General features: G+C 42.1%; 1 protein-coding gene across 48 annotated transcripts in view; it reads left to right on the plus strand.

The window, feature by feature from the left end:
• Window positions 1–22,937, plus strand: part of NRXN1 (neurexin 1) — a 1,224,094-nt gene that overhangs the window by 762,605 nt on the left and 438,552 nt on the right. For 2 of the 48 annotated variants that reach the window (XM_037895917.2, XM_037895919.2), the window contains exon 1: window positions 7,125–8,275. The exons of 44 other annotated variants lie outside the window; for them this stretch is intronic. In XM_037895917.2, coding sequence (XP_037751845.1) covers window positions 8,038–8,275 — 238 coding nt within the window. In that variant the 5' untranslated portion in view covers window positions 7,125–8,037. Of the gene's footprint in view, window positions 1–7,124; window positions 8,276–22,937 lie in introns of those variants that run through there. 2 more of the 48 variants (XM_037895916.2, XM_037895918.2) reach the window with 1 other exon arrangement.

Raw genomic sequence — 22,937 nt, forward strand, 5'->3', positions numbered from 1 at the left:
TAGCCATTCAGTCCCTAGTCTGTAGCAGTGCATGGGATTCTTCCCTCCTAAGTGCAGGACTCTGCACTTGTCCTTGTTGAACCTCATCAGATTTCTTTTGGCCCAATCCTCCAATTTGTCTAGGTCCCTCTGGACCATTTCCCTACCCTCCAGCCTGTCTACTTCTCTCCCCAGCTTCGTGTCATCTGCAGACTTGCTGAGGGTGCAATCCATGCCATCCTCCAGATCATTAATGAAGATATTGAACAAAACCGGCCCCAGGACCGACCCTTGGGGCACTCCGCTTGATACCAGCTGCCAACTAGACATGGAGCCATTGATCACTACCAGTTGAGTCCAACGATCTAGCCAGCTTTCTGTCCACCTTATAGTCCATTCATCCAGCCCATACTTCTTTAACTTGCTGGCAAGAATACTGTGGGAGACCGTGTCAAAAGCTTTGCTAAAGTCAAGGAATAACACAGCCACCGCTTTCCCCTCATCCACAGAGCCAGTTATCTCGTCATAGAAGGCAATTAGATTAGTCAGGCATGACTTGCCCTTGGTGAATCCATGCTGACTGTTCCTGATCACTTTCCTCTCCTCTAAGTGCTTCAGAATTGATTCCTTGAGGACCTGCTCCATGATTTTTCCAGGGACTGAGGTGAGGCTGACTGGCCTATAGTTCCCCGGGTCCTCCTTCTTCCCTTTTTTAAAGGTGGGAACTACATTCGCCTTTTTCCAGTCGTCCGGAACCTCCCCGATCACCATGAGTTTTCAAAGATAATGGCCAATGGCTCTGCAATCACATCTGCCAACTCCTTTAGCACTCTCGGATGCAGCGCATCTGGCCCCATGGACTTGTGCTCGTCCAGCTTTTCTAAATAGTCCTAATCCACTTCTTTCTCCACAGAGGGCTGGTCACCTCCTCCCCATACTGTGCTGCCCAGTGCAGTAGTCTGGCAGTTGACCTTGTTCATGAAGACAGAGGCAAAAAAAGCATTGAGCACATTAGCTTTTTCCACATCCTCTGTCACTAGGTTGCCTCCCTCATTCAGTAAGGGGCCCACACTTTCCTTGACCACCTTCTTGTTGCTAACATACCTGAAGAAACCCTTCTTGTTACTCTTAACATTTCTTGCTAGCCGCAACTCCAAGTGTGATTTGGCCTTCCTGATTTCACTCCTGCATGCCTGAGCAATATCTTTATACTCCTCCCTGGTCATTTGTCCAATCTTCCACTTCTTCTGAGCTTCTTTTTTGTGTTTAAGATCAACAAGGATTTCACTGTGAAAGCAAGCTGGTCGCCTGCCATATTTACTATTCTTTCTACACATCGGGGTGGTTTGTTCCTGTAACCGCAATAAGGATTCTTTAAAGTACAGCCAGCTGTCCTGGACTCCTTTCCCCTTCATGTTATTCTCCCAGGGGATCCTACACATCAGTTCCCTGAGGGAGTCAAAGTCTGCTTTTCTGAAGTCCAGGGTTTGTATTCTGCAGCTGTCCTTTCTTCCTTGTATCAGGATCCTGAACTCGACCATCTCATGGTCACTGCCTCCCAGGTTCCCCTCCACTTTTGCTTCTCCTACTAATTCTTCCTGATTTGTGAGTAGCAGGTCAAGAAGAGCTCTGCCCCAACTTGGTTCCTCCAGCACTTATACCAGGAAATTGTCCCCTACACTTTCCAAAAACTTCCTGGATTGTCTGTGCACCGCTGTATTGCTCTCCCAGCAGAGATCAGGGTGATTGAGGTCTCCCATGAGAACCAGGGCCTGCGATCTAGTAACTTCCGTTAGTTGCCAGAAAAAACCCTCATCCACCTCATCCCCCTGGTCCAGTGGTCTATAGCAGACTCCCACCACGACATCACCCTTGTTGCTCACACTTCTAAACTTAATCCAGAGACTCTTAGGTTTTTCTGCAGTTTCATACTTGAGCTCTGAGCAGTCATACTGCTCTCTTACATACAGTGCAACTCCCCCACCTTTTCTGCCCTGCCTGTCCTTGCTGAACAGTTTATATCCATCCATGACAGTACTCCAGTCATGGGAGTTATCCTACCAAGACTCTGTTATTCCAATCACATCATAATTCCTTGACTGTGCCAGGACTTCCAGGTCTCCCTGCTTGTTTCCCAGGCTTCTTGCATTTGTGTACAGGCACTTAAGATAACTTGCTGTTCATCCGTCTTTCTCAGTATGAGGCAGGAGCCCTCCCCTCTCAGGCTCTCCTGCTCGTGCTTCCTCCCGGTATCCCACTTCCCCACTTACCTCAGGGTTTTGGTCTCCTTCCCCCGGTGAACCTAGTTAGAAAGTGTCTAGGAAAATGTATACTCATATTAGGATTCTTTTCAATTTATATATATATTAGATCTGTCGATTAATCACAGTTAACTCACGTGATTAACTCAAAAAAATTAATTGTGATAAAAAAATGAATCGCAATTAATAGCAGTTTTAATTGCACTGTTAAACAAGAGAATACCAGTTGAAATGTATTAAATATTTTGGATGTTTTTCTACACTTTCATATATATTTTGTATTCTGTGTTGTAATTGAAATCGAAGTGTATATTTTGATTACAAATATTTGCAATGTAAAAATGATAAACAGAAGAAATAGTATTTTTCAATTCACCTTATACAAGTACTGTAGTGCAATCTCTTTGTTCTGAAAGTGCAATTTACAAATGTAGATTTTTTTTGTTACATAACTGCACTCAAAAAACAAAACAATGTAAAACTTCAGAGCGTACAAGTCCACTCAGTCCTACTTCTTGTTCAGCCAATTGCTAAGACAAACAAGTTCGTTTACATTTACAGGAGATAATACTATCCTCTTCTTATTTACAATTCACCAGAAAGTGAGAACAAGCATTTGCATGGCATTTTTGTAGCCATCATTGCAAGGTATTTACATGCCAGACATGCTAAACATTTGTATGCCCCTTCATGCTTCAGTGACCATTCCAGAGGACATGCTTCCATGCTGAGATGCTCATTAAAAAAATAATGCATTGATTAAATCTGTGACTGAACTCCTTGGGAGAGAATTGTATGTCCTCTGCTCTGTTTTACCTGCATTCTGTCATATATTTCATGTTATGGCAGTCTCGGATGATGACCCAGTACATGTTGTTGTTCATTTTAAGAACACTTTCACTGCAGATTTGACAAAACACATAGAAGGTAACAATGTTCAGTACTTTAGCATTTAATTTCAGAAAGAGGAACTACACAAAAATGAGGAGGTTAGTTAAACAGAAATTAAAGGGTACAGTGCCAAAAGTGAAATCTCTGCAAGCTGCATGGAAACTTTTTAAAGACACCATAATAGAGGCTCAGCTTAAATGTATACCCCAAATTAAAAACCATAGTAAGAAAACCAAAAAAGAGCCATCATGGCTAAACAACAAAATAAAAGCAGTAGTGAGAGGCAAAAAGGCATCCTTTAAAAAGTGGAAGTTAAATCCAAGTGAGGAAAATAGAAAGGAGCATAAACACTGGCAAATGAAGTGTAAAAATACAATTAGGAAGACCAAAAAAGAATTTGAGGAACAGTTAGCCAAAGACTCAAAAAGTAATAGCCATTTCTTTGCAAGTACATCAGAAGCAGGAAGCCTGCTAAACAACCAGTGGGGTCATTGGTCGATTGAGGTGCTAAAGGAGCACTCAAGGATGATAAGGCCATTGCGGAGAAACTAAATGAATTCTTTGCATGAGGATGTGAGGGAGATTCCCAAACCTGAGGCATTCTTTTTAGGTGACAGATCTGAGGAACTGTCCCAGATTGAGGTATCATTAGAGGAGGTTTTGGAACAAATTGATAAATTAAATAGTAGTAAGTCACCAGGACCAGATGGTATTCACCCAAGAGTTCTGAAGGAACTCAAATGTGAAATTGCAGAACGACTAACTGTAATCTGTAACCTACCATTTAAATGAGCTTCTGTACCAGATGGCTGGAGGATAGCTAATGTGCCACCAATTTTTAAAAAGGGCTGTAGCGGTGATCCCAGCAATTACGGGCCTGTAAACCTGACTTCAGTACCGGGCAAATGGATTGAAACCATAAAAAAGAACAATATTGTCAGACATATAGATGAACATAATTTGTTGAGGAAGAGTCAACATGGTTTTTGTAAAGGGAAATCATGCCTCACCAATCTTCTAGAATTCTTTGAGGGGGTCAACAAGCATGTGGACCCAGTGGATACAGTGTACTCAGATTTTCAGAAAGCCTTTGACAAGGTCCCTCACCAAAGGCTCTTACACAAAGTAAGCTGCCACAGGATAAGAGGGAAGGTGCTCTCATGGACTGATAACTGGTTAAAAGATAGGAAACAAAGGGTAGGTATAAGTGGTCAGTTTTCAGAATGGAGAGAGGTAAGTAGCGGTGTCCCCCAGGGGTCTGTTCTGGGACCAGTCCTATTCAACATATTCATAAATGATGTGGAAAAAGGGGTGACAAAATTCGCAGATGATACAAAATTACTAAAGATAGTTAAGAACCAGGCAGACTGTGAATGATTTCTCAAAACTGGGTGACTGGGCAACAAAATGGCAGATGAAATTTAATGCTGATAAATGCAAAGTAATGTACACTGGAAAGCATAATCCCAACTATACATATAAAAAGATGGAGTCTAAATGAGCTGTTACCACTCAAGAAAGAGATCTTGGAGTCATTGTGGATAGTTCTTTGAAAACATCCACTCAGTGTGCAGCGGCAGTCAAAAACGCAAACAGAATGCCGGGAATAATTAAGAAAGGGATAGATAATAGGACAGAAAATATCATGTTGCCTCTGTATAAATCCATGGTACACCCACATCTTGAATACTGTGTGCAGATGTGGTCGCCCCATCTCAAAAAAGATATACTGGAATTGGAAAAGGTTCAGAAAAGGGCAACAAAAATGATAGGGGTATGGAACGTCTTACGTATGAGGAGAGATTAATAAGACTGGGACTTTTCAGCTTGGAAAAGAGACAGCTAAGGGGAGATATGATTAAGGTCTATAAAATCATGACTGGCGTAGAGAAAGTAGATAAGGAAGTGTTGTTTACTACTTCTCATAACACAAGAACTAGGGGTCACCAAACAAAATTAATAGGCAGCAGGTTTAAAACCAATAAAAGGAAGTATTTCTTTACACAACGCACAGTCAACCTGTGGAACTCCTTTTCAGAGGATGTTGTGAAGTCCAAAACCATAACAGGGTTCAAAAAAGAAGTAGATAAATTCATGGAAGCTAGGTCTATCAATGGCTATTAGCCAGGATGGGCAGGAATGGTGTCCCTAGCCTCTCTTTGCCAGAAGATGGGAATGAGCGACAAGGGATGGATCACTTGATGTTTACTTGATGGATCACTTGATGATTACCTGTTCTGTTCATTCTCTCTGGGGCACCTGGCATTGGCCACTGTCAGAAGACAGGATACTGAGCTAGATGGACCTTTGCTCTGACCCAATAGGGCCATTCTTAATGTGAGATTTATGAAGATAGCTGCAACACTCAACCCAAGATTTAAGAATCTGAAGTGCCTTCCAAAATCTGGAGGGATGATGTAGGGAACATGCTTTAAGAATTCGTAAAAGAGCAACACTCCAATGCAGAAATTACAGAACCCAAACCACTAAAAAAGAAAATCAGCCTGCCGGTGGCATCTGACTCAGATGATGAAAATAAACATGCGTCAGTCGGCACTGCTTTGGAGGTTTTTGAGGAGAACCCGTCATCAGCATGGACACGTCCCCTGGAATGGTGGTTGAAGCATGAAGGGGCATATGAATCTTTAGCTCATCTGGCAGGTAAATATTTTGCTACGCCGGCTACAACAGTGCCATGAGAACACCTGTTCTCCCTTTCAGGTGACATTGTAAACAAGAAACGGGCAGCATTATCTCCTGAAAATGTAAACAAACTTATTTGTCTGAACGATTGGCTGAAGAAGTAGGACTGAGTGGACTTGCAGGCTCTAAAATTTTACATTGTTCTATATTTGAATGCAGTTTTTTGTACATAATTCTATATTTGTAAGTTCAACTTTCATGATAAAAAGATTGCACTACAGTACTTGTATGAGGTGAATTGGAAAATATGATTTCTTTTGTCTTTTTTCAGTGCAAACACTTGTAATTAAAAAATAAATATAAAGTAAACACTGTACACTTTGTATTCCGTATTGTAACTGAAATCAATATATTTGAAAATGTAGAAAAATCAAAAAATATTTAAATATGTGGTATTCTATTATTAACAGTCAATTAATCACAATTAATTATTTTAATTTCATGATTAATTGCAATTATTTTTACTCACTTGACAGCCCTAATATATAATATATATATTAAAGTTTCTTTACTTTTTCACACCCACTTTTTTTCTCTCACACATACTCACCCCATAGATCACAACACTGCTAAAAGCATAGCAGAAAACAGACAAAAGCCTGGAGCTGCTGGAATAAAGAAAGCTGAAAGTCTGTGGTTAACACACCCTGTTGTGTCCAGGTATGGTATTGCAAGGAACATGCTTCTACATCTGGTGGCTTCTAAAAAGCATCTGAATTTGTAATACATGTTCAATGAGCTACAATATACCTTGGGAATATCGTTTTCATTTGAATTATATAATTTCATAGTTAAACTTGAAATTTCTTTTTATGGCTTTTTTATATTGTTTTTAAGAGGAAGAGCATATGTGTTTATGTGCCTATTCAGCATACTAAATTCAGTATTTCAACATATTGGATTAAATCTGCAGCGATGCAGGCAAATGTTTTCTTCCATTGTTTTGTGCCAGCTGTTCCGGTATCAAAGCATTTAAATCACTTTCCTAGTTGTGTTTTGGTTTGCCTAGCTTTTCCCAGCCATACATTGTCAGGGAAAATGAGAACTCTTTGTTAGGAGTGATGTGTGTAATTACCAGCTCATCAAAACAGACGCTTGAGGAGATGGATAGTGGCAAGCCATGTTCAGCAGACCAGGTTTGAACACCTGGTGGGATAAGTTTAGTCCAATGAAAGCCCCCGAAGTCATTCTTTTAAAGCTGTAAGTGAGCTTTCTAGACACCAGCACATCCGACCCGTTGGAGGAGGGGAATGGTGCCCCGCATTAGACTAATTCGTTACCAGAATCTGATGGCAGATTAGGAGGGGTCGTTTGCTTATGCTCGCCGCACTGCCTGACACATGTTCCTTTAGTATGTGGCGTCTGAAAGGAAGAGAAAAAGCGGGGCGAATGGATTGGAGCTGAACTCAGCCTCCCTCTTTAACATAGGCTCGTCCTCTGCATTGCATCCAAGCTTCAGTGATTTGCTGTTCGGAGACTGCAGATTTGCATAGCACTTCTCTTCGCAAGCGTAGTTATCCCCCCTCCCCCCAGCCCAGCTTCTTTCATAGGGGCGCACTATTCTCCTGAAAACATCCTCGGGTATTACTGTCACCACTGAGATCGCCGGAGCAGCTGCCTGATTATTGCCTAGCTCTGTATGTGAGCGTGTCTGCGAGTGCGAGCGCGCTGGGCGAGCTTGTGCGCGAGGCTCCCCAGTTCGGAGCGGACTGGCGGGGCTAGCAGCGGGGTGAGTGTTCTCCCCTTTTCTGGCGCTGGCCGGCCGGCTGCTGCGGTTCCCCCTCCCCCTTTTTCGTATGGAGCACAACTGTGGCCTGACTGGCTCCCCTGTGGATTACTGAGGAGGAGGCGATGCTTGGCACACTTGTAACTGGGGAGCATTGCCAGTGAGCAGAAGCGCTGGGGAACTAGCAGTTGGTTGAGTGTGGGGGTTTGGTTTTGCCCCTTCTCCCTGGCTGGGAAGTCTCGGAACTGACTGGGTTCTACGCCTGTGACGATGTTTCGGATTGTTTGGGGTAGAAGACGACCTGGACCCAAGGATCCCCGGAAGCTTTCCCCAAAGGAAGAGATGGCCCCCCTGCCGAAGTGAGCTGCCCCCGGCGCGGGGTGCCTCTGTGCCCGCCTCTCTCCAAAGTTTGCCACCTTTGCTGTGGCTGCTGCTCCTGCCGGGGACCCCGCGGGCCGGCGCGCCGTGGAGCAGAGGATGGGGGGGCTGCTGAAATGCAGCCCGGAGCCGGGCCCCACCAGCAGTAGCAGCGGCGCCGGAGGTCGCCTGGCCCTGCTCTGGATAGTTCCACTCACTCTCAGCGGCCTCCTCGGGGTGGCGTGGAGCGCCTCGAGTTTGGGTGCTCACCACATTCACCATTTCCATGGCAGCAGCAAACATCATTCAGTGCCTATCGCTATCTACAGGTCACCGGCTTCCTTGCGAGGCGGACACGGTGGGTTCGGTGCCGGTTCGGTAACCCCGAGCTCCGCAGCCTGTGTGCATGTTGCTGGTGGTGTTTGTCTGGCCCATTTGCTGTCCGTGAAGCACGGCCCTCTTTGGTCCTAGTGCCAGTGATCCACAGGGGCAGGGAGCTACTCTCAATGGTCCACAGGGGTCAGAGATCCATAGGGGGCAAGGATCTGCTGTCAGTGAGCCATAGGGCAGGGATCTACGGTGAGTGGACGCGTGGAGGGGAGGATGCGGGTCACCCCCCACTCCCCATTGTCCGTGGAGGCGCCCCTGGGGTCGGTCTGAACATGCATGTGGGGGGCGGACTTAGGTGACTGACATTTGTAAATGAACCCTCCCCCTGCCCCGCCTGCTGCTGAGAAGGAGGGAGAGCCCCAGATCAAAGGAGTCCCCAGCGCAGGGTCCCAGGAGACGCTGTTCGGCTTGGCTGAGTGGGAGCTCCCCCCCAGTTTACTGCAGCCCAGGCTGGGCCAGCTCCGCGGATCCTTCACCTCCTGAAGCTGGATTCTCTTGGCTTGGCTCCGCCGCAGGGTCCGGCACATGCAGGGGAAGAATCGAGAGTCTACTGGGCTGACCCGGTTCAGTTGTGGTCTGCATGTGTCCTCTGGGATTCCTTGGCACTCCCCAACCCTCGTGCCCTCACCCCCCACCCAATCTTCCCTTCTCCGAGTCATCCAGGGTCTCTAGGATAACAAAACTGCCTTTCATCAGGCACCACAGGAAGATGCGGTGGACATTATTTCATGTCACCTTTAGAATTTAACATCAGTAGAATCAGAGTCAGTGAAACAAAAGATCCCCCAAGTTCAAATGAGCTGGGGACGGAGCGTGGCGTATGTATTGTTTAAAAGGCGTCTAATAATAATGTTCTTTTCAATTAATTATTTTGGTCTAAAGTCCATGAACTAAAACATGGGGCCACAGATTAGACAAAGGATCAGCAAGGAAGTAAGCATCTAAATATTGAAAGGGGGATATAATGGATATGCACACTACTATAGCCAGGGAAGGGCAGTAAAGTGACTAAGATGAAATTCTTTGCAAGTCCAATTAAGCTTTTAGTTCAGAATTTACAATGATAGAGAATGGTTTTGGTTTCTAAAGTGAGATACTCCTTTGTACCACACTATGTCCGGACCTTTCTATGCGCAAATATAAGCACATGAAGATATAAATATCCATAAATATATGAAAAATTAAATATATATTCACGACTAACAAAATCAGTTTAAAGACTGCTAAGCATACGGCTGTATTTTAAGGGTTTGAGTGAAAGTCTCCCTTTGCTTGAAAACCCTTGACTTTTGATTAAATTATGCAGCTTCATTCTTCATTTTCTCATCTTGCCATGCTTCCTTTTGCACTATCATGTGGTGTCATTTACAAGCTTTACAAGGTAACAAACGGATCTTATTGTTAGCCTTTACATCTTTGTGCAAACTGCCCAGTTGCAGAGATTAGGCAGTTAGGGTACATTAGATTTTTACCAGCATTTAACAATGTCAGTAGATAAGTTTGTAGCAGTTATTTTTAAAATGTCATTTTATGTCTCATATACTTTATTATTAAAGTGTGTAGAAATTACTTTTATATTTTTTTCTGCTAATTAAAATTGTAACATTGAAAATGTGGTCTAAATCCAGAATAGCAAGGACATTCAAACCCGTAATCTCTTCAGTATACCCAGAAATCTCAGAATACTGCATGTTGTACTTAGGTGGGGAAAGCTGACTAATATCTCTTTCTGTTCTATTATTGGACACTTTGTGAAATCATTTAAGAGCTTCCTAACAAATTTAGAGATGGATGAAGGGTGGGGGGAAAAGGAACAAGTAATCAAATAGTCTCCAAAATAGATTTCATTAGGGAATGTGTAAAGATGGCATACCTTGTCTAATTTTTAAAATTACCTTAGATTCATTTGTAGGTGTGTGGAGAACCAGAGGTGCTCTGCAGGAAGGGAATAAGTCAGGATGATTATTCAGGATTATTCAGGATTATTATAAATCAGGATCATTATTATTATTAAATAATACATGATGGAGTTACCAACCTTTAGGGGGTTGTGGGGAAACTACTCTGTAAGTAAAAGTAGCTGATTTTGCAAGATTCAGGGTAGTACATGTCCCACACATCTTAGGGATCAGAGTGCATTTCAGAGTTTTTGCCTTAATCCTAAAGTACTTTGCATTTGTGCATTTAAAGCAGACACCCTATCATTTCTCAGTATTTTAAAAACATTTAATTTCTATCATTAATAATTCTCCACTTTTTTCCATAAGCTTCACTGAGGCATTTCGCCTTCTGGCTGAGCAGGGATGGACATAGCCCCTGAAGAGCTCAGCAGTGTAGCTCTGAGCATCAGCCAAAGGGGGTTGCTTGTGAAAGAGAAAGAGACAGACTAGGCCCTCATTCCTTACCCCAGGGACTGAGTGAATTTCCTCTATAGTGCTTCTAGCCCATGCTGGCTTGGGGGGTGAGGCAGTGAATTTTGATCCTCAAACTTGCCTTCCTGCAGCAGTGGACTTTGGAATTAGCTCCCTTAATTCTTCAGCAGTATTTTCATTCTGATGAAATGTGATCATGTGTAAACATTACAGTCCTTATGGTGACCTCTAACAGTCTTTTTGGCACTGTTACTTGGGTAGTGTTTTCATACAATCACAGAAATTAGAGATAGAAACCACCTGTTAGGACAGGTCAGCTTGCTGATCCCCTGTGAGCAATGTTCTTTCCAATGTTGTAATGTCAGGAGTATCAGAAGGAATGAGATGAGGCCACATTGTTTGTGTCCCACAAACTTTAACAAAGCCAGAACCCTCACTAGCAGCACCTGCTCCCCCCCCCCCCCCCCCCCCCCCCCCCGCATCATGGCTGGCAACAGACAGCACCTCTACCCCAAAGAGCATCTTATTTCAATCCTATTCCCCCAGCCCCCCTCAAACCACACCCACCTTGGTCTTGGCCACTCTGGTTTTAAAAGACACAAGCAATGGGGCCTTTGCCTTTTAGAGGACAATTCCACAGTCTTGCAGCTCTCACTTCTGTGAATATTTTTGCTGGAATTTTGCATTGTATTTTTTATGACACATTAACATGTTATTTTATTTTCCAGAAGTGTGCTTAGTAGGCAAATGTGTAGAATTCCAACCATGTAGTCATCTCTCACCTTTTTTGTCAATGAAGCAATTGAATCCCAACCCCTATTAACTATTAACATTAAAGTAAAAATAAAAGCTAAAATTAATTCAAATGCTTGAGCAAAATTATGTTTTACCCTGTGTTTTGCTTCTCATTAAACTTGGGTCCATGATGGACTTCTGGAAGGAGCCTTCTACTGAGATTATTCCTCAGATGTGTATGGCAAACTTAATCCCAGGCACAGTTAGCAAAACTCTGGTTCATAGTTCCTGTAACAGGAGGAGAGAGGCAAATTGGTGATCTCTCAGCAAAGGTGGTTCCAGACTACTTAGTGTTTGCCAGGAAATAAGTGGCCTCTGAATAAGTTTCAGAGCATGAAACACTGGTGTTATATACTCACATCTCCATGTCCTATTTAAGAGGAAGGCTGTTGCATTCTGTGGTATCGGAAGCTATCGGGCACTTTTTAAGGGAAAGTCAAACAATTCATTGCAGTGCCTGTAGATTACAAAAGCACAGGCCCATGGTGGCAAGGTCCACAATAAAAAGGAATGGTAATCTTAAATGGAGAAAGGCAGCCTTTGCCAAAGCTGGTATGTGGAAATCCAGGAACAGTGATGGATCCACTTCGAATCCAAGACTGCACATCACATCAGCAAAGATTGGACATATACTCCCAGCACAGTCACCACCATCACTTACTTATCTTTCTCCTGGCTGAAACATCTCTTCTATCTCAACTGGACTGAACCTGACCCCAGTTAGTTCCTGCCAACTTCTTCACTGGGAGAAGGCATATATTTGTAATACCAAAGGCCAGATCCTCAATTGGTATAAACTTCAGTGGAACAATCCCAGTTTACACCAGTTGAGAATCTGTCTCCAAGGGGCTGTTTGTAATCTCAGCTGTGTGATGCACATCACTACATTTTCTAAAATAATCTGTTGTGCTTGACCTTGGATTTTAGAACTGCGCTTGCAATTTAAGGGTCTCCTGTGTATATTTTTGTTTAAATACAATAAAAATAAAAGGTAGCTAATTGCATGAGCGTGTTTTTGCACACACATTTCACCTTCAGAAATCTAGATTAAAATCCTGATTAGGTGATAACTCAAAATACATTTGATGTTTTCCTAACTGAGCCTCAGTGGTTGTTTGCCCATATCATACGACTAGGCATGATTATACTTTGTTTAGTTTTTCTGGGAGGCTTTTTAAGAGGTCCACGTTTTAGGAGGATATACTCCTATGGGTGTTGCATATCTGAATTGTGGTACACTAGTAGAGCAGTAGAGGGAAGCTTGCTCAATATCTATCTGCACTATGACTGTCTCTGTTATATCAGCCCCTGAATTTCATGTGCTCCAAATTTTAAATTGCAGCAATTTAAAAAGGCATCTATAATTGAATCACCATCCTTTATGAGTGTGTCACACTGTGGGCTGAATCATGCAGCTCTTAATCAGTCTAGATATCCACTGAACTCAACAGGAGTTTTGACTAGGTAAAGACAGTGGGATTGGGATTATACTACTTCAGTAAAATAATTATAATGATACTGTGAAAAATGAAGTCAAAACAATTTTGGAAGGTATGCTTTCGATGCACTTAGAGCATTTTGTATTTCCTTATGTTTAACAATGAATAAGAAAGTTATAGATGGACTCTTTTATTAGACTAGGTCAGATAATAAATTTGTATGGTCACTCATTCTTCATTTTTTATCTATTGGGATAACCTAATTAGTACTTCTACCTATAGTAGTAATAAAATGCATGTCCTCGGAGTGATATTTTTCAGCTATAAAATTTGTATTACATTGCAGAACAAAGTTTACATTATTGTTACAACACTAAATTTGGTATTAAATTTAAACATTTCAGTCTTTTCTTGCATTTTAAAGCAATGTGTTGTGAAGTGGAGATATTTTTCTTGCAGCTTTGAATGATTACTAATTAATTTTGGGGTGTAGGGAGAGGTTCCAGAATGAGTTATGTATAGTTATAATTGTTTTTTTCACTAACTCATTTCCAAATACTTACCTAGGTTGCTGGTTAACTAGTATTCATGCACAGTTGAGGAGTGTTCATTCTTTCAGACTGTAACATACAACCATTTTCTAAATATGGCTTTAAGTTATACATTTTTCGATTCCCTTTCAAAATTTCCAGTATGCCGTATCACGCATTTTTTATGTCTGCTGCCAAAGTATTAACATAAGTCAGAAAAAAATGAATAACAAAGCAATCTCACTCAGCAAAGTGGTTAATTGGATATGCTGTTAAATATGCATATTATGTAGTGCGGTTTCTATAATATTACTGCTGTCAATGTGGCTTGTCAAAGAGGTATACAATCTTTGGTGATGTTGTGAAAAGTCTATAGAGGATTTCAATCAAAAGTGGAATGCTGCTGATGGATTTCTGATAAATATCTTTACACAAGCCCTTCTGCCTTAGTACATGCACAGTTATTGATTGACTGTGGTGCCTTTACAAAAACTAAATAAGTAACAACAGTCTATTGTCGCTTATCAGTAATAGCACTTTTGGCTCAGCCTGCAGTAATCATGTTTTTAGATTTAAAACATGTTTTATTGTTTTTAATCAAATTCCATTTCAAATATGTTAACAGAAGAAATTAATTTTAGCATACAATATAGTGTTCTTCCTATTTGTTCTAATTTTCAAAAATTGATTTTTGCTGATAGCAAACAGTTGACTTAGGTTTAAAGGGAAATTATCCCTCTTTATTTCTGACCAGTGGAAAACAGTGTGCAGTGACAAAACTGTGACAACAGACTATTATGCACAGTGTGAGTAAGCATAGCCAATTCTATAGTGGTAATTCAATTTTTTTCATGTTCTCTCACACAGATGATCATTACAGTGGTTAACTGTAGTGCGACATGCATGATCATTTTATTAAATTTTCAACAAATCGTTTAGCTCAAGGTTTACTTGCTCATCTTTCTCCTTTTTCTGGTTAAAGATTACAGTAGCTTTTAACCTCATTAAATAATCAGAATGATACCACTAGCGTCTTTTATATCTCTCCCTAGCATCACTTCAGTTTTCTTGCTGGCTGTTATTAAGTTTGATGTTCTCAAGTCTGTAGCAGTATTTATGTCAGATGTTTATGAACTGACAACTTCCATTCTAGTTTGCAAATATAGTCTAGGCAGAGCTGATAGATCTTGCTGCGATAATAGGTTGACTTGCAATTGTAGCTGTGATTACAATTAGAGTGGAACAGTCTGATTAGATAAAAGAAAGGTATACTATAACTATCTACACTATATTATAACATTCAAAGTGCTTGGTGCAAGGAAGATGGTCTTGTATTTTTCAGAACTTGAAACATTTTTTCTCTTTCATATTCATCTATGTCTCACACACACACACGAGATATGTTGTTGAAGAATGTTGTTTGAGTGTTGGGCTGAGGACAAGATTTTTTTCCCCAACTTAAAAATAAAAGTTGAAAAGGATTTTTAAAAATCCCTGCATGGGTACATGGGCTTTGCAAACAGATATAAGAAACAAAAAGTTGGGTCAAATTTCAATGATAGCATCATTCAGTATGTATTTACTAGACTGGTCAGAGGAACAGACTTGGTTCTTTGGGGTCACATACTCCTCTCCATCTCACTGGTAGAGAGGAGACAAAGCCCTTGGAAACTGGGTGGGGAGAACAGGAGGAGTTGAACAGTGATGCTGCTGCATATCATTCTGCATAAATACCACAAAGCTGGGCTTCATGGGCATGTGGTGGCAGAAAGGATGACATGCTTAGGAGCGTCCACCATGTCTGGCATGCTGTCATGATCAATGAGCAAAGCTCCATGACACAAACTGCAGTGATGCATTCTGTGCTCTAATCAGCACGATTCCAAATCCACTGGAGTGTGGAGTTGCCACACTGAGAGGTAGAGGGCTGGGCCAGAAAACCAAGCCTAGGAGGAGATTGCCAGGTAACACAAATCCCCAAATGCAGTAGATAAGCAGTGTTCAGGCCCCAAGCCCCTGAAAGTGAGAAGAAATCATTGTTGAGATGAGGGAGCCTGTGACAGTATGGTATACTGCCAAGAGGTGGAGGTCACTAACTGCTGCTTATGCAGCATGGTTGGGAGTTATATAGTTGGGACAGTTACTTGCCAATCCCCAGCCAGTGAAGGCTTGCTAGTCCTGCCCGAAACCTCTCTATCAGACAGCCTGTCTTTCCTCACATTAGGATAATCTGGTGAATTGGGACCCCCTAAACCTAGTATTGGGGGGGAAATGAAAATTGTTATCCACTCCTGCAAGTTAATTTTGTGGGAAGGGTGATTAGGCACTTCATTTTCCAATCAAATTAAAAATTAATTAGGGGAGAGAGAATGATCAAGTGGAGATCTACTTTATCCAGATCAACTTGTTATGTGGCATCATTAGCACTGTATTTTACACTAATGAAAGTAAATGTCACACAACATCAAAGATGATTTTTCTTACTTTAAATATAGAAGTCTCTCTTTCCAAAAAAGCAGTTTTTCTAAGAATGAAGAGAGTGTGAGGGTCCAGCAATGGGCGTTTTGCCCATATGAGAACTGCAGCTTTGGCGCCTTAGTAGGGTACTTACATATCCATTTGGAAATAATAAACTGTTAGCCCTTTTCTTCAGCTTTTCACTACAAAGAAGAATGCAAGGCCATGGGTGCTTAAAAGTCAGCACAAGCATCCTCTGATTCCAAAGTAGGCTGACTATTTTCCAAATGTGTTTATTAGCAATCACATCCCTTCCCATATGCAGCAGAGTTAATGCTTCTCCAGTCCTTGTTTGCGCCTTGATTTAGCTCATATACAAATATAAATTAGGGGTGTGACAGGATCCCCAGGGTGCAGTCTGGGACTGTGGGACCACTGTGCCCCCCTGAACTCTCTCCAGCCTGGGCTGTCTCTCACAATGCCTTGATAGTGACCAGCAGCAAACCCCTCCAGGTGCTGTTATCATTCAACACAGCCACATGTGGAGCCCCACACCTAGCTAGATTTCATGAATGCTCCCAGAGCCACTCATGAATCACACAGAGAAAGGCACCAGAGCCATAGCCCCAAGCTCAGGAATATGCCATCTTGCACTACTCAAGATGAGCAGTGTAAAATTTTTAATTGGTTCACCACTTTATCAATGGAAGGTGGATATACACCAGCCTTTGCAAAACCTGAGCTGATTTACCACACACTTCAGACAAACTCACTGGTAAAGATAAACAGTTAAACAAATTTATTGACTACGAAAGATAGATTTTAAGTGATATTAAGTGATAGGCAAAAAGTCAGAGTTAGTTACCAAAAGAAATCAAAAATAAGCATGCAGTCTAAACTCTCAACCCTATTAGACTAGGCAACCTCTAGACTAAGCAGTTTTTCCTCACCTCATTGGATATTGCAGTTCATAGTACACAGATTTCACCCTTGAAATCTGCGCCAGTCCCCTCAGTTGGAGTCTTCAGAGTGTCCTTGTTGTTTGCAGCATAGGTGGGTGAAGGAGAAAGGCAAAGCATGGGCCTGCTCTGTTCTGTTTTATACCCTCAGTCCCATGTGCTTGGGGAACACACAAGTCCAGGCATGTCTGGGGGGCATTGCTGAGTCTCCAGGCAAGGTTGAGCAATTCCCCTGGTGTGGCCTCATGCAGGTGAGTCATTGAATTGTAGTTCTCTTGCTGGACAATGGCTGTTGATAGGTTGTTTGATGCCCCGCCAGGATGTGGGTTACTTTCCTTGCTTTTGCCTCGAGGGAGCTAATATCTGGCTGATTCCGCAATTTACAGCGCGTTTTATTGACAACCATACAACACAATTCTCATAACTTCATATGCATTAATGATATATGGATAGAGAAATTACTTTCAGCAGATCATAACCTTTCCCCGGATACCTTACAAAGCATGCTTTATATGCAAGATCACAATAATATATAAATGAAGAATATGGGGGTTACAGGGCACTCCCCCAAGGTACAGAATGTCACAAGGGGGTAGCAAGAAATGCTAAAAAACTAGTTTATGACTATCCCTGCGTGAATGAGCAGAGATGTGAAGAGGGTGTAGGGTATGTCTATTCTTCAGCTGGGAGGTGTGACTGCAGCATGTGTAGACCTACCCGAGCTACCTTTGATCTAACTACATCAAAGATAACTCGAGTAACAATGGTTGTGAAGCCCTGGCAGAACAGGTTGCTGCATGGGGTAGCCCCTCCCCTCCCACCCCGGTCCCTGGGTACATGCTTGAGCAGGTGCTGCCCATGCTTCTGCAGCTTCACTGCTATTGTTACTTGAGCTATCTTTGATCTAACCAAGGGGGTACATCTACACTGGAGCTGGAAGTGTAATTATGCAATGGAGACTATAACAGCATAGCTAAGCTAGCATAACCCCACAGCATAGACAGAGCCTGTGCCAAAGGAAAAGGATTTGCCATCAGTGTAGAAAAAAACACCTCCCCAGATGATAATCACTATGTCAACAGAAGCATTCTTCTGTGAACACAGCTACATCTGCATTGGGGGTTAGGTCAAAATATTGGTCGGGAATTTTTTCACATCCCTGAATGACTTAACTTTTAAGTATAGACCAAGCCTAACTCTGCTTTAGCTAGCATGTTAAAAAATAGCAATATGGCCAGAGTAGCATGGGCGGTGGCTCAGGCTAGCCACCTGAGTATGTACCTATGATATCAGACAGGCTTGTAATCAGAACATAACATAAGAATAGCCATACTGGGTCAAAACAGAGGTCCAGCTTGCCCAGTATCCTGTCTTCCGACAGTGACAATGTCAGGTGCTTCAGAGGGAATGAACAGAGCAGGTAATCATTAAGTGATCCATCCCGTCACCCATTCCCGGCTTCTGGCAAACGGACTACGGACACTTCAGAGCATGGCCTTGCATCCGTGCCCATAACTAGCTAATAGCCATTGATGGACCTATCCTCTGTGAATTTATCTAGTTCTTGGACCCTGTCATAGTCTTGGACTTCACAACATCCCCTGGCAAAGAGTTCCATAGGTTGACTTGCATTGTGTAAAGAAATACTTCCTTTTGTTTGTTTTAAACCTGCTGCCTATTAATTTCATTTGATGATCCCTACTTCTTGTGTTATGAGAAGGAGTAAATAACACTTTCTTGTTCACTTTCTCCACACCTGTCATGATTTTATAGACCTCTATCATATCCTCCCTTAGTCATCTGTTTTCCAAGGTGAACAGTCCCAGTGTTCTTAATCTCTCCTCACATGGAAGCTGTTCCATACTCATAATCATTTTTGTTGCCCTTCTCTGTACCATTTGCATTTCTAATATCTTTTTTGAGACGGGGTGACTACATCTGCACGCAATATTCAAGGTGTACCAAGAATTTATATCGTGACATTATATTTTCTGTCTTATTATCTATCCCTTTCCTAATGATTCCCATCATTCTGTTAGCTTTTTTGACCACTGCTGCACACTGAGTGGATGTTTTTGGAGAGCTATCTACAATGGCTCCAATATCTCTTTCTTGAGTGTTAACAGCTAATTCAGACCCCATCATTTTATAGGTGTAGTTGGCGTTATGTTTTACAATGTGCATTACTTTGCATTTATCAACTTTGAATTTCATCTGCCCTTTTGTTGCCCAGTCACCCAGTTTTGTGAGATCTCTTTGTAACTCTTTGCAGTCTGCTTTGGACTTAACTATCTTGAGTAGTTGTGTATTATCCGCAAATTTTGCCACATCACTGTTTACCCCTTGCACAAGCCTCCGCTTAAATAGACTCAGTGCTATTTTTAGCTTCCTAGCTTGAACAGAGCTAGCACATGTACATCTACACAAGATAGGAAGTACACCTTCTATCTGCAGGGTAGACTTAGTCTTAGATCAAAGTTAGCTCAGGTATGACTACACGTGCCTCAATCACATCTTTTGATTGCTGAGCAGACCAACCGTCAGGTGTTTTTCCCTCCCATCAAACCAGGTGAACTTGCATTCCTGGCTCACAAGAATAGGTGGACGCTAGCACCAATAGCAGTGCTAGAAATCCCATCGAGGGTGGGGAGAGAAATGGCCATCTACACTGATTCCTCTACACTGGCTAGCAAAGATAAACAGGCATGGGGAAACCACCGGGTAGAGAAGAGGCTCTTGCTACATGTGTTCTTCCTGTGTTCCCGGAGAGAGTGGACCCAATACTGCTTCCCTCTGTAGCCAGTGACAAAATTCCCATTAACTTCAGTGTCTGCATGGTCAGGTCTATTGTGCCTGCATCAGATATCATGCCTCTCATACCTGCTGCATGGGAGGTATCTTTTCTTTCCCCAAAACAATCTACCCTTAAATTAGAGAATAAAATAATGCAAATAATAGAGCAAATAGATGTGTTGATGTAATCAATTGGTCTGTTTGCCTTATTTTGCAAGTCAGGAATTTGGAATTAAAAACATTCAGGGAAAAAATGAACTCTCAGATTTAGGGGAAATACATTACTCTTAGTTTAAATAAATGGTCTTATTTAAGATCTTGAAAGTGCAGTGTTCCCTAAGAAGAGCATGGGAACACTAGACCCTTAATTTTGCCAGGAGGAAACCCTAATACTAAACATTTAAGAAGTAGAAGACTGTGAGTCCCTCTTCTCACTATCATCACTCACTCTCTAATTTTCTCTTTTATATTTTCCATCACACAGACCTTAACTGAGTGGCCCACTCTAGTTGAACAGGCCATCCCAGACCTAAAATTTCCAATTGGTCACAGTAGGCATGTGCCTCGGGCACCAGAGTTCTAGGCATGCCTAAAAGTTAAAAGTGGGCTCCTGGCAAGGGTTGGTGGCCACCTAGTGTGTGGGGCTGGTGTAGTGTGAGCATCCGAGTCAGCCCACGTAGGGACACTGTGAGCCACAGCTGGGTGGGGCAGCTGCTGAAGGTGCTGGGAGTGTCCCAGCCCCTTCTGAATCTTGGCCACCTCACTGCCTGTGCCAGGGATGGAAAGGGAGGGGCGTGGCTAGTGCCCTGTATGGCAGAGCTGGAGAGTAGCTGCCACGCCAGACTGTGGGAGGAACGGAAGACACCCAGGGACCCCTCACCGTGTGGAGAGTTACAGTCCCTCCCTTGTACCTTGCCTGGGGCGGGTGGGATGCATCCCGGTCAGGCTGGGAGTGCCTCTCATGGTGGTGGGTATCATGCCTTTCCGTGGAGGCTGTTCCCTGGCTGCCCCCGCTGCCCTTGGGCTGCTCTGCTCAGAGATAGGGGGGCTGGGGTGGGCAGTGCTGCTTTGAGGGGCTGCTGCAGGGAGGATATTGTGGCCAGCACAGATTTGATACAATATGAAATAAGTTTCATGTTCATATTGCGGCAGTGTCAGCTGTAGGCAGGGGGAGGGGCACTGAAAATGTTGTGCCTACAGGCACATAAGGTGTAAATCTGGCCCTGATAATGGCATTACAATATTTATGTAAACATGGGAACTGATTTTACATGATTCTAGGGTGAAATGCTTCCTACAGAAAGTCAGCACGATCCCATGTATCACTTATGGTGTCAAAATTGGGCTTAGGAGGAACTGAAAAGTGGTGCTTGAACCTCATGCTGGCCCTCTGTACAAGGATGAAGTTCACCCTAAATCTCTAGCCCACTCAGGATCTCAAAGTTAGATAATAAATGTGCAAGATTCTGCCAGACTTACTCAAGCAGCTTTGACTTCCGTCCCATTGACTTCAGTGGGACTGTTGTGAGACTTAAGGACTGCAGCGTCAAGCCCACTGACAATAGAATGAGCAATACAATGTGGGGTGTTAAATTATGTAATTTACTGGATTTTAAAAAAATATTTCATGGGGCCTGGTACTGAATCTTGCTTTAAATAGATATCCAGTACACAAGGAATAGGGATGAAGTCAGTAGAGTACTATAGAAATTGTTCTAAAAACACATAAGCCCAAATCATTGTCTATGGCCAAGGAGTTCACAGTTTTGGAGGCTGGGGTGAAAATGACTTTAAACACCACTGTGCTGTGTGATGCACTAGGCTGGCTTTATGCCATAAATTAGAACTGCCTTAGTGATGCATAATTAATTTGTGATGCTGGTTGCTAATGGCCCTAAGGCAGCCAAGGTCAGCAGGGCACAGGGAACTTTTTCTTCCCATGGTCATGGTCCCAAGGCTGGCAGCCAGCAAGGAGGTGTTGTAGGAAGCTGTGCTAGTGGAGGACCCCCCTTATGCTGGAATGTTCCTCTTGCAGTCAGCTGTTCAGGCTTTAGGTCTGTTTTGTGCTCCAAGTGCCCAGACCCCAGTGGAGAATCGAAGGCATAACATTTAACAGAGAATTATTTCTTTTCTATAAGTGCTTTTTACTATCCTATAGATTTTTGTACCAGGGATGTAATCCTCTATGAAATGCTATACCATGGATTAAAACAGTTATAGGATAGTCATTATTTTCTATGTAAATTCTATGGGACTTTTCTGTAAGGACTAATGTGCCAAATTACTCCTCAACATTTTTGGTGTTTTTTCAGGTCACAGAATATCTTTTATCTTAAGTAGGGCTCCCTTTTGTATATAATAGGATATTAATATCAGTGTTAAATATGAATGGTAGAACATGTGAGAATAAGTAAAACATTTTAAGGGGTGTGAAAAGTCAGTAAGCAAAGTGAGATAACTGGAAAAAATTTCGGATTTACTTTAATGTTTAGGGAATTTAATTTTTAAAATAATAAATAATATTGTTTGAAAGAATGTGAAATGTAGGGTTTCAGTTCCTTTTAAAATTGAAAAAAAAAACAGGTTTAAAAATATTATATGCATCATATTTTCCCTTTGTAACTGTGCATAGAATTGATTATAGAGTAAGTTGTATGGGCCTGAATGCTGCTACTTATTTACACCAGTGCTTCTTCACTGCCATTACTAGGATTGCAGCAAGGAAAAGGCCCAAATCTGCTCCCATTGAAGTTGGTGGAAGTTTTGCTGCTGATTTCAATGAGATTAAGATTACGATTGAAGTGGCATCAGAATTTGGCCCTTAAATCCCCATTCTTCAAACATTTCTGCATGCAAGTAAACATGTGACTACTCACATGTACAAGGTTACTCATGTGAGTACATGTGTGCATTGTCAAGGCCTGAAGATGTACATTTTAGATTAAATCTGTGTTCTTCCAAAACTAAAATGCGCACAAACATTTTTAATGATTAACTGGGGGAGGAGGGAAATTCTAATGCCCAAATTGTTACAGTTATATTACTATTTCAAAATGCAGCAGAGTAAAACCCTAGCTTTAATTTTTGATCTGAAATAATAGATTTCACAATGATAATTCTTAAAATAGCATTCAAACAGCTGCTGCTGTTCTCTGGTTTCCAAAACATGTGTTTATAATACTGACATGCTTATAACAAAAAAGCCATCATTCACCTAGGTTTGAAGCCAGATCATTTTTATGATGTTGATTTTTAACTCCTGAAACAATAATCTTTTTATTCTTT

The sequence above is a fragment of the Chelonia mydas genome, chromosome 3 (assembly GCF_015237465.2).
Source record: "Chelonia mydas isolate rCheMyd1 chromosome 3, rCheMyd1.pri.v2, whole genome shotgun sequence".
NCBI lineage: Eukaryota > Metazoa > Chordata > Testudines > Cheloniidae > Chelonia > Chelonia mydas.